Raw genomic sequence first — 12,607 nt, 5'->3', positions numbered from 1 at the left:
CGAACAGCACCTCCACCATATTTCACGTGGTCGTGACGTTGACGAAGGCAGCTGTCGGCGTGTTAGACTAAAATTTTCTTTGGGTGAACCTCTGCCCCCGCACCAGTGAACCTGTACCGCCATACTCACACACTACACGCAATACACGCTGTAGGTTGATAGCGGTGAAGAGAGAGTCGGCCGTCGATAAACTGGGCATCGCTAGGACGTGCCGTGTTTTATACATCACGCATGAAACTTTCCGGCCTTATCACTGGTGGTCGCGCAAGCTCTGGAATAATCTTGACTGTCCGCGTCCTGCGCTCAATCTTAACAAAAAGATCTACTACAATCGCGAATCTTCTCACACACTGTTGCACGGTCTGCGCCGAGCGTTGCAAACCGTCTTTGCGGTTCAAACCAGAATACATAAAAAATGTACAGTCGCGGCAATACGTACAACTGCTTGAAGGCAGTGAAAAACTCACAGGGCTCCTTACGCATTCGCCTAAGACGACTCGAAGGCGAAACTCATCTTTTTCACCTCAGTCGATGTATTGATCCTAGGTTAGTGTTTTAGCGTGCGTATTCTCTCTTGTAATATCTATCTATATTACAATTATTTATTTTACACTGTCTGGACTATTTTTTTCAAACCACTCAAGGAATAATGTATGCAACAGAGGTTTATCCTCTTTGGTGTATGTAGGTGTAAAAGACATTGGTTGCAGCTTACATGCGAATTTACGAGCACTGCACATTTAGACATTCTTGTTGAGCACCTTTTATTTCAACTGAGGTTATTCCACCCCAGTTCATAGTGTTTTCTGAGGGTGTATATTCATAATAGACACCGTACGATTATCCGGTGTTCGACAGTGTCTGCTTGGACTCTGACAAAGAGCTATTTCGATAAAGCCACGTACAGAATTCGCAGTAGCAGGTACCGAAGTCCAGCACGTAAGCTTATTCATCGCAATCACTAAAATAAATGCTAAAGAACGAATGTATGTTCGTTAATCAACTACATACAAAGTACGCTTCACAACGAACATCAAACAGCTCGAGCCACTAAACATGGTATTTTATCTCCCGCAAACATAAGCCGGTAGTTGAAAAAATAGAGCGTAAAAGGCACCTCCGGTAGCGGCATCGACGCTCGGCTAGCTCGGGTATTTGTAGCTAGTCAACTTCCGGTGTCCATTGCTGCAGGCGCCGGCTGATTTCTCCACCCTCATGCTGAACCCTAATGGGCCGCTTCTGCTGGCGTTAATGGGAGCCGGCATTCAACCCCGCTCAGTCAAAATGTGGGGCGCCGCCAGAAAAGCTACAGATGCGAAAAAACACTGCCCTTCATCTATTTGCGCTATACCCTCGCTTCAGCGATTCGAACAATCTTTTCTCGTAGGACTGCAAACAAACAAGCCGACGGAATCATTCTGAAAGACTGTTAGTTGGGCAACGCACCTCACAAACGGGTCAGCCGCAAATAAGGACAAAACTGGAATGTAGTACGTCAGCGACAGGCAGCTCTGGCTGCAGTTCCTGGATGCAAATTTGCGAGATCACGAAGACAGTTTGGTTGTATGAAGTCGATAGGCTGCATATATCTTCTCCTTCACACCGTAGCTTAATTAACGCTTGCCTACAATTGATATGTGCCTGAACGAAAGAAAGTATTCCAGAAATATATTGAAGATCATGACGACACACGAAACGATTGAGCTATTGATAGCTTTTTTCAGCGCGAAGACGCATAAGGCGGACATTCCTTTCCGAACGATAATTAGTGAGCGGGGTGCATGGCAAGAGCATGTCAGTCGGTTTCTGCAAAAGTCGCTCAAGTGCCTTTACATCAATGACCCTTTTCTAATAAGAAATTCTGATGAAGTTGTAGAGTTCTTTCGCTGCAAAGTGAACACAGAGTATCTTTTTTCTGTCGATGTGACTGATCTTTTTTATTCAGTTCCACACCCTGAGCTCTTTGCTGCTGTTAAGCTATGTATTGAAAAAAGCGGTGAGGCTAATTTTGTTGCTTGTGCTGAAATGTCGGTAACTAATTTCATGTCTGTACTGGAAGCGTACCTCAAGAGTACTTTCGTTACTTTTGAAGCAAACATTTATTTGCAAAAGAAAGGCATTTGCATCGGGTCAAGTGTAGCACCTATTTTATGTGACATCTTTTTATCCCTTATTGACCAGGCACTACAATGTGTTTCTAATTCATCACATCCTTTTTATGTTTTTAGATATGTTGACGATTTTTTAATTGTTTTAGATAAGACGTGCCCAGTGCCCTACCATGAAATGGTGGACTTCATTTTAAAAGCCTTTAACGCAAATTCCAAAGGATTAACCTTCACTCATGAGCTTCCTACCGACAATGCTTTGCAGTTTTTAGACATTAACCTGGCCGTGAAAAGCGATCATGTTTGCTGTGCTTACATGCCTCGCAGTAAAAAAGAGCTTTTGCCATTTGATTCCGCGCATTCTAAGACTGTAAAACGTAGTATTGCTCAGCATTGCCTTCAATCCGCGCTGCGCAGATCGTGTCCGCACATGATGCAGACCAGCCTGTGTAATCAGATTGGCAGACTGGAAAAGGCTGGCTTTCCTCGGGCGGTCTTGTATGCCGTTGCCGAATCTCTGCTACGGAAGCTGAACTTCAGCACTCAGGAAGAGCACTCGAGAGAACAGGAGCGCGTCAAACCACAGGTGGTGCCGTACTTGCACAAGTTGAGCCACAACCTCAAGAAGGTGGCCGCCAGGTTTGCAATCCCTGTTGTGTTTTCCGCTCCGAATAAACTGGCGCACTTGTGCCGACGAATCTCTCGTGCTAAGGAGCAAGGGTGCCAAAAGAGGCACGTAAAACCATTTAGGCGTTGTGCCGAAGGGGTTGTATATGAAATTCCCCTGAGCTGTGGCAAGACCTACATCGGTCAAACGGGTCGGTGTATCAACGACCGCCTCAGGGAGCATGCCAACAGCATAGGTAAGAGTGATGGTGCGCACCTTCCCGCGCATGTCAGGTCATGCTCGTGTGTGCCACGTTTTGCGCAAGCTAGGATTATCGGCAAAAGCAGAGATCAGACAGCAAGGGAATTACTAGAGGCGTATCATATTAGAAGTAAAGGGTCCGTTTGTGTCAGTGACACATCCATTGTTCTCTTTCAGTCTGAGTTGTCCTTCTTTAATGAACTGCTCACGTGATGTCATGTTTGGGGTAACTCTCCCACTCCACTGCGCATGTGTGGAAGTTTACCTGTTTTTCAGCCTGCGCTGGCAATAAACAGTTGGTAGTTTGGCGCTCTTCTGTCTCTTTCCTCCGGCCCTTTTTCATGTTCCTAGCTTCGCGCCACTTACGATATGTTCAGCAACCTAGTGAAAGCCGCGTCGGCACACGGTTCGGCCGTCGCTCGTGTATAACTGCTGCCCCGTCGCTATAACGTGGTTGTTAAAATGGCGGGCCTTTCACCTAGGCCCATCACGCTTACCCTGTGAATTTCTAGGTGATTTTACGTGCTTAAATGATGAGTATGATATATTATCTGTAAAAATGAGTCAGTGTATCTTTTCTCACCTTTATCAGCCATGTGGGAATTTTAGCGCGTTCTTTGTATCTCTAGAAGATAATTTTCACTACTGTGTTAGAAATAAGCTGGCTATTATTTGTGGCAGTGCTTTTAACATGAATATGCGCATTAATAGCAATCAAAGTAGTCAAGTGATTTCTTTGTATAAAAGTTTTGATTTAGACAATGTTATTAATTTGGCAACTAGAATAGGTCGAAATACTGCTACTCTAATTGATTTCTTCCTGTCAGTTCTCATATTCGAAATGTAAATTCTGGTGTTATTGCCAGTGACTTTAGTGATCATCTATCAATATACATGGCCTTGCTGCAAGCCCACAAAGTGCTAATATCCCGATCTGGGCCGAGGTTCTTACGGCTAACGATGCCTCAATGGTTTTTGATCACTTTTTTGTAACTTCAAATATGTATACGAAAAAAAAAATTCCTTACAGATTCACGCGTCCTCGAGGGATACGAAAACATTTGACCACTCGCGAGTTACACGCAAAAGTTTTAAGAAAAAATTTCATGTATATCAAAGTCATTCTTTACTTAAACAATTTAAGAAATGTCGTAATCATTTAACTTAAGAAATTTTGCGTTTTAAAGAAATGTGCTTTAAAAATATGTTTTCAGAGGCTTCAAAGAACGGTGGTTCAAAATGAGAAAGGTTAACGCAGTACTTTGGAGGAGGAATAATATTACAACACGTACATTAAAATTAGTGTAAATGGTAGAGTAGTTTGAGATTCCGAAATAGCCAAAATGTTCAATAATTACCTTACAAAGTTATCTTTTTCTGTGACTCCACGAAACCCTTTAGGATACTTGAAAAGTGACCATGCTGATTCGGTGTATTTAAACCCCATTTCGGAAGCTGAGATTTCCGTTCTAATCAGGCAATTGAAAGATACTAGTTTCTGGGATGTCATTGGAATTCAGGTGCGTCCTATTAAATCCATTGCAGATTCAATTGCTAAACCGCTAGCTCATACATTCAACCTGTAGCGACGCGTCCACCGTCGCACACCCCCGCGGTCGTAAAAAACTCTGCGGGGCGCCTCGGTTCGGTGCCGGACCGCGAGCTCCCTTTTCTTTCTCTCTTTACGAACATTCTTCTCTCTTTCACTCTCGCCACTTCCGGTGCAGTGTGCGCACTTGCTCTACTTTCCTCTCTCTTGTTTGGCAGAATAAACTAGACGTTGTTACTGAAAAGACGTGTCCGTCTCGTACAACCCGGCTCTACAAAGTGGTGACCCGGACGTGATTCGCTGCACTGCCGAAGTATTGTAGAGCCATGCAACGCAACGAGACACACCCCAACATGGAAGCTACTGGCCCGACCGATCATGACGTCTCTGCGGTCTCCTTCCGACTCCCACGTTACTGGGACCGCAACCCTTCGATCTGGTTCCTGCAAGCAGAGTCACAATTCGTGCTTTCTGGCGTGCGCACGGAACAACGCAAGTACCATCTCGTTGTTTCGGCGCTGTCACCTGCCGCTGCCGAAGAGGTATGTGACCTGCTTTCAGGACCGCCCTCCGCCACACCATACAGCACTCTCAAGGCTGCTCTGTTGGAGCGAACGACGTTATCACAGCGTTCTCGCATCCAACAACTGCTCTCCGCGGAGGAATTGGGCGACCGCCGGCCAAGCCAGCTTCTTCGTCATATGCGTACACTGATGAGCAGCAGCACAACCCCCACAGATGACAACTTGCTGCGCGAACTCTTTCTGCAGCGCCTTCCGGCCAATGTGCAAATGGTCCTCGCCACTGCATCCACGTTGGACCTCAACAGTTTGGCCAGCCTGGCAGATAAAGTCCTGGAGGTAGCGACGCCGTATGTGTGCAACGTCACGCCATCATCCAACAACGTGAGTGTCGTTCCACAGATACCATCTGCCCCTGCTTCTCCTATCGACGCACTTTGCCATCGCTTGGAAGAACTGGTTTGTGCGGCGGAGCGTCATTACACCCCACCACGTCACCGAAGAGACCGCAGCCCAAGCACCCCGCGGTATGGACGAGAACAACGCTCCCGGTCTCCCACACCACCAAGGATGTGTTTTTACCACCGTCGTTTTGGGAAGGACGCGCGTCACTGTCTCCAACCTTGCTCGTGGCAGGAAAACAAGCAGGCCGACCATTAACGGCGACGACGGGTCAAGGCCAACCAGAAAGTCGCCTACTACACGTCATGTGCAGAATCACAGGCCAGCAGTACTTGGTGGACACTGGTGCAGAGGTCAGCATCATTCCGGCTCGAAAATCCGACCGAACGACACCCCCGATCTCCTACCTTCAAGCTGTCAACGGTAGTAAGATCCCCGTGTACAAATCGCGGTCGCTCACTCTCAACCTCGGCTTACGCCGCGTGTTTCGTTGGGTTTTTCTCGTCGCCGACGTACGCCGTGCCCTCATTGGCGCTGACTTCTTAAACCACCATGGACTGCTGGTCGACGTGAAACGGCATCGACTGCTAGACACTACTACACTTCTCTCTGTTCATGGTGTCGTTTCCCATGACTCATCCATAATCGCCCCAACTACAACAGTGGCCAATGACCGTTTCTCTGAGCTTCTTCGAGAGTTCCCAAACATCACGCAACCACCTGACTGGACAAAACCCGTGCAACATGATGTCCGCCATCACATCATCACCACTGGTCCACCTGTTTTCGCTCGCCCGCGACGACTTGCTCCTGATAAGCTCAAGGATGCCAGGGCTGAGTTAGAACACATGATAGAACTCGGAATAATAAGACCATCATCTAGCAGCTGGGCGTCTCCACTCCACCTCGTTCCCAAAAAGTCAGGTGACTGGAGACCTTGTGGAAACTACCGTTCCCTGAACGCAAAAACCGTTCCGGACCGGTATCCACTGCCTAACATTCAGGATTTCACATCAGCTCTACATGGAACAACAGTATTCTCCAAAATTGACTTAGTCCGAGCCTTTCACCAAATTTCAGTAGCAGAAGAAGATATTCCTAAGACAGCGATTACCACCCCATTTGGCCTCTTCGAATTTTTGAGAATGCCATTCGGCCTTCGAAATGCTGCACAGACATCGCAGCGGTTCATCGACATGGTTATACGCGGCTTGCCGTTCGTGTTCGCCTACGTCGACGACCTACTGGTGGCAAGCACATCCCACGAGGAACACCTGCAACATCTCCGTCAACTTTTCGAGCGCCTGTCAGCAAACGGAATCGTTGTGAACACTGCCAAAAGTGAGTTCGGGGTTTCATCTCTTAATTTTCATGGCCATCGCTTGGACAGCACTGGAATTAGCCCTCTTCCTGACAAAGTGCAATCCGTCGTCGAGTTCCCCAAGCCTACATCAATAACTAAACTGCGCCAGTTTCTAGGGCTCGTAAACTTCTACCGCCGATTTATTAAAGACTGTGCTACGTTGTTGGAACCCCTCGACCATTTGCTTTGTGGCAAACACTCGGAAACTGCACTGACATGGAACACCGCGGCGGTTGAAGCTTTCAACTCCATCAAGCACGCTTTGGCTGAAGCCACACTGCTGTCGCACCCCAATCCGAGTTACCCCTTGGCACTCATGACTGATGCATCCTGTTCTGCGGTTGGGGCCGTACTCCAGCAAAAGGTGAACGATGAGTGGTAGCCCCTTGCATTTTTCTCCAAGCGCATGACCTCTGCCCAAACAAACTACAGTGTTTTCGGCCGTGAGTTGCTCGCCATCTTTCTCGCCGTGCGGCATTTTCCACACCTACTTGAAGGCCGCTCTTTTACAATTTTCACTGACCACAAACCTCTCACCTATTCAATCGGCTGCTCTGACTCCCTGTACACACCACGCGAGGTGCGCCAGCTGGCCTTCATCTCGGAGTTCTCAACCGACATACGCCACATCAGCGGTGTTGACAACGCTCCAGCGGACGCCCTCAGTCGCGTGGATGCCATCACGCGTAGTCGCTCCAAAAGCTCTACCTCAACATCTTTTCCCTTCAACCTCCAAGATCTGGCTGCAGCCCAATCAAACGACACCGAGCTTCAACACCTACGCGAAGCGTCCACATCACTTCAACTCGAAGCAGTGACATTTGAAGATGTGCCAATAATTTGCGACACCTCCACAGGCACACCCAGACCATTCCTAACCAGCCCTTTCCGGAAGAAAATATTCAATGCCTATCACGGTCTTTCTCACTCCGGAATTCGTGCTTCCCAAAAGCTAATTTCGTCACGCTTTGTCTGGCCGGGCATGAACGCCAACATCAGGGATTGGGTCCGTGAGTGTGCACCTTGTCAGCGCGCCAAAGTTCAACGGTACCCCGTTCCCCCGTCAAAGCCGTTCTTGCACCCCGATGAACGTTTCGCCGTCGTGCATATTGACATCGTGGGCCCGCTACCTCCATGTCAAGGCTATCGCTACCTTCTCACCTGTGTCGATCGCTTCACCCGCTGGCCCGAAGCGACGCCTATGCCCGACATGTCTGCCGCTACAGTCGCCGAAGCTTTCGTTTCCAGCTGGATATCCCGTTTTGGCTGTCCGACAACGATGGTGTCTGACCGGGGTCGCCAGTTCGAATCGTCCCTCTTTTCGGAGCTTCTGAAACTTCTTGGTATTTCACGCCTACGAACAGCGTCATACCATCCCCAAACAAACGGCCTCGTCGAGAGATTCCATCGTCATCTCAAGGCAGCACTCACGGCGCACAGTTGCCCCGACAAGTGGGTTGACCGCCTCCCGCTCACGCTTCTCGGAATTCGATCTTCTTTCAAAGAGGACCTCTCCGGTTCTACTTCCGAGCTTGTTTACGGCCTTCGCTTCGCCTGCCTGCCGATTTCTTCGAAGAAAGCGGCAGCGCCAACAAGCTAACAGCCACTGAATACGTCGACCAGCTGCGCGAGGTCTTTCGACACATTCGTCCGCAGCCTACACGCAGCCAGCCACGTGCAGCGTATATCGCTCAGGACCTGCAAACAGCGACACATGTGTTTGTGCGGTACGGCCCTGTGCGCGTCCCGCTTCAACCACACTACCTCGGCCCCTTCCGTGTGTTGGAGCGGCGGCCTGCCAACTTCGTCGTCGACATGAACGGGACACGCGACACAATCGCGCTTGAGCGACTCAAGCCAGCGTTCAGCGAGGCACCCGCGCTTAATTGCCTCGCCTCCGCTGGACACAACAGCTCCTCCTCTCCATCGTGCCTCTCGTCACCACCACTGCGCCGTGTTCACTGGGATGACAATTGAACTGAAAATCGCTCGTCGCACCAGCTTCCTCAATCTGTAGCGACGCGTCCACCGTCGCACACCCCCGCGGTCGTAAAAAACTCTGCGGGGCGCCTCGGTTCGGTGCCGGACCGCGAGCTCCCTTTTCTTTCTCTCTTTACGAACACTCTTCTCTCTTTCACTCTCGCCACTTCCGGTGCAGTGTGCGCACTTGCTCTACTTTCCTCGCTCTTGTTGGGCAGAATAAACTAGACGTTGTTACTGAAAAGACGTGCCATCTCGTACAACCCGTCTCTACAAACCTTAGCATTTCCAACGGTATATTTCCTGTTAAACTTCAGAAGCCTAATGTTTGCGCCTTATTTAAAAGGGAGACAGGGATAAATTAGCGAAATATAGTCCAATTTCAATTTTGCTCGTATTGTCCAAAATTTTCGGGAAAGGTCTGTATTTTCTGTTGGCGTCTTTTAGCGATAAACACAACATAATCACAGAATCATAAATTTAATGTTCGTGAAAATTATTCCCCGCAACTAGCATTCCTTAACCAAAAAGACTTTATGCTGCAGAACAGTTAAGAGAAGAAGTATGTACTTGGTATCTTTATAGGTTTTACAAAAGCCTTTGATTCACTTATTAGAGACTTTCTTATCCAGAAGTTAGAATTCTACGGCATTCGTGGTTCAAGCGCTACAAATCATCCAGTCTTTTCTTAGTCACCATAAGCAATGTGTTTCTATCGACAAGACAGAAGCCAGAGGGTAAAGCAACAACTGAAGCCAGAGGAAACAAACCAGTCGTGGTGTTCGTGGCCCGAACGTGGCGAGGCAAGAAAAAAGACAAAAATCGAAATATTTACGACTGTGATTTCACCGACGTGAAAATCACAGGCAGCGTGATATAAAGTATAAGAGACCGATATATTCTCTTCAGGCACGAATTCTGATGTACTTTCTGCAAATACGTAAAACTCGTATGGCATGATTCCTAAGCACTCAGTATAACATTCCAGAAAGAAAATAAAGGAATGGACTGTTTTGCGTCAGGTTCGGTCAATAATGTTAATTATCGTGTAATTAAACATCTAATTATTCTGCAATCGGCAAGCTTCCCTTGTCCCATCAAAAGAATCAATTAGGCCCAAAATGCATGCACAGTTTGTTTTTAGTTATATTCGTTACCAGCAAAGATAAAAAATTCTCTTGACGTTGGCCCTGGAACGCGGCACGTCGAACGATCGTCGAACATGGTAGTGTCTCCAGAAAGTAATCCTCTGTGCAATACGCTGCGCAATGAAGTTAAATCGCTGATAGTTTTTCGCTCAAGAAACCAGCGCGAATCAGCACACTGCGTTTCAAGCCATTTGAAGAAACACGCGGTGCGTGACGCGCCTCCAAAGTTAATGTGTACAATTGTGCGCACCGCCGTTGAAGGGGATATATAAACTGCCACCAAGTATTTACGATAATATCCAGGCGTCTCTGGCGTAGTGATTCATGATTCAAAATAAGGCCCCGCTCCCGCTGTTGAGCTACTGCTCCCTGCACATTTAATGTACAGGTCGGAAATCCCAATAAAATAACTCCCGTCTTATTCTGCCCAGCATGCAGCGCTGCACCGGGACCATCAGATTCTAAAACCACTGTAGAGGACAGTAAAGATAAGGGTCCATCGGGCTCTCGGGCATAGAACAGAGCTTTACTACCGCCCAGTTTTACTGCCTTTGCGTCAGCACTTCTTGACACCCTCGCTTTCGATAGCTTTGGCGACTAACGCAGCAGAGGAAGACTGGAACCCTCTGGCGATACCTACGCGAGTTCATCTGGTGGCTCGGGGGGTCGGAATGGATGGCACAAGTGGCTCTCGTAATGCCTGGCTATAGACAGATCTGCAAGTGAGATAGACTAGTGCGATCGTTTCATTAAATAGCTAGCTTTACACACGCTCCAGTACTGCATACATGTGATGGCAGAAGCTAAATGACGAAAAGCAAGCACATTCGCTCGTTTCTTCTACAAAAAGCAGTACTTATTTGTTCTGTTTCATAGCAGCGAGAAACTTCGGCTAAGAATCTGTACTTGCGGTAACGAAGTACGCCTTTTTGGTAGTTGTGCTCAATAAACGAAGAGGAATTGCTTGAAAACAGCTGGCGCTGCTTGAAAGCCTACCAGTGCTCAATAGCCTAGTTTCGTAATCTGCACAACACGATCGTGGAGGAATCGTGTACGTATGACGTGTGTTTTTAAATGCGAGGCATTTCTTAGCGAACCTTTGGCCCTTTGAGCGTTTCTATCTACGTTTCTATCTATCTATCTATCTATCTATCTATCTATCTATCTATCTATCTATCTATCTATCTATCTATCTATCTATCTATCTATCTATCTATCTATCTATCTAGCCGCCTACGTCTGGGTGCTCTCATGATCGCCTCCTTAATTTGGTGTAAACCAAAATTTGCATAGGAGGGTAACAGTGTTTGGCGAATATGACTGTCCGCTCATAAAATGAATAACATGAAAATCCTGTCGCGTACGTCGCCAAACCCTTTCCTCGAGACACATGTGGCTCATACCAGTTTACCACGGGCCCCGGTGTACGGGTATGCGCCACAGGTGATTGAGAGTTTATATCTACCGAGGAACTGCGAGAACAGATATTGGAAAATTTTAATTCGAGAACGTTAAGAAAAACCGACATCGGCAGCGTTGACACGAAGAATGGAAAGAATAAAGATTAGGAGACAGCAGGAATCCAACCCGAGCATTCTGCGTGGCATTCAGGTATTCTACCACAGAGCCACGCCAGGGCTATAAACTAGTTTGGAAAAACAGCCTATGCAGGCGTAATATCGGTGCAACGGCAATTGTGATTGCGGTATTGTGGCGAATTGGGCCTGTTGGTTGATCATCTTAAACACTTCGCAGCGCAGGAAAAACAGAAAGCGCTGCGAAGTGTGATTGCGGTGCTGGCCATCCAACTTACAAAAAGAGCAATAAACACTACATATGTACTCCTACGATACAGGTGTCATCTGTCGATACAGGCGTCTGTCGTTCCAATGCTGGCTCCGCTTTTATAGCAGTCTAATAAACATTACATTTGTATTCCTATGAGTCAGCAAGCTATATTGAAGCATTGCTCCGCCCCGGAGGAATACATTAACGAAAGTTACGTATGATATTGACATGATTGCACCATAAAATTGCACTTAGTTTCGATAATACTGACGTATGTACTGTAACGTGAGGGTTGGCGTTATGTCGCACTATAAGTTAACCTTTAAACGCCAGTGTTGTCGACGTCCCTGGTAAGCCCACGATGTGCACACAGCAACTGCACTTACAAAAACACGCGATTCACCTGGTAACGCTTGACTCAAGGCCATAAAATACAGCATAGAAGTATTCGCTGACTGCTTCGCATGAAACCGATTCCCACAACGCGTGGGATCTGCCGAATTTTTTTTTACAATAGACATTTTCTGAGGGCTTCGAGATTTTTTTTCTTTTTGCAGAAAGCCCGTAACATCACTGCAGCGGTATTTCTCAAGCTTTGTGACAAATTGATACAAAGGCCCTCTCTTACTACAGGCACAAGCTAGAGGCATCCGTGTCTAGGTTAGAAGCTGGCAATCGAATATTTTATGGTTAGTGGTTAAGTGCCAGCGCCATCACAATCAATGTAGCAATTGTACCTTGGAATGATGAACGAAGAGTGTCCAAAGTAGAGGTGTGCACGGGCTCCGGGTAGCCCGAAAGCCCGAGCCCGACCCGGCCCGCGGGCCGGGCTCGGGCGGGCCGACGTATTTTCACCTCGGGCCCGGGCCGGGCTCGTGCT

The 12,607-nt window shown here is 47.6% G+C and overlaps 1 protein-coding gene across 1 annotated transcript; it reads left to right on the top strand.

The window, feature by feature from the left end:
• The first annotated feature begins 4,627 nt into the window (after positions 1-4,627).
• Positions 4,628-5,748, top strand: LOC119404397 (uncharacterized). Its single transcript, XM_037670907.2, has one exon. The coding sequence runs from the start codon at positions 4,852-4,854 to the stop codon at positions 5,704-5,706; it is 855 nt and encodes a 284-aa protein (XP_037526835.1). The 5' UTR covers positions 4,628-4,851; the 3' UTR covers positions 5,707-5,748.
• Positions 5,749-12,607: the final 6,859 nt, after the last annotated feature.

Source organism: Rhipicephalus sanguineus, chromosome 9, assembly GCF_013339695.2.
Source record: "Rhipicephalus sanguineus isolate Rsan-2018 chromosome 9, BIME_Rsan_1.4, whole genome shotgun sequence".
Lineage (NCBI taxonomy): Eukaryota > Metazoa > Arthropoda > Arachnida > Ixodida > Ixodidae > Rhipicephalus > Rhipicephalus sanguineus.
The sequence above is the reverse complement of the archived record's forward strand: the minus strand, read 5'-3'. Positions and strand labels throughout refer to the sequence as shown.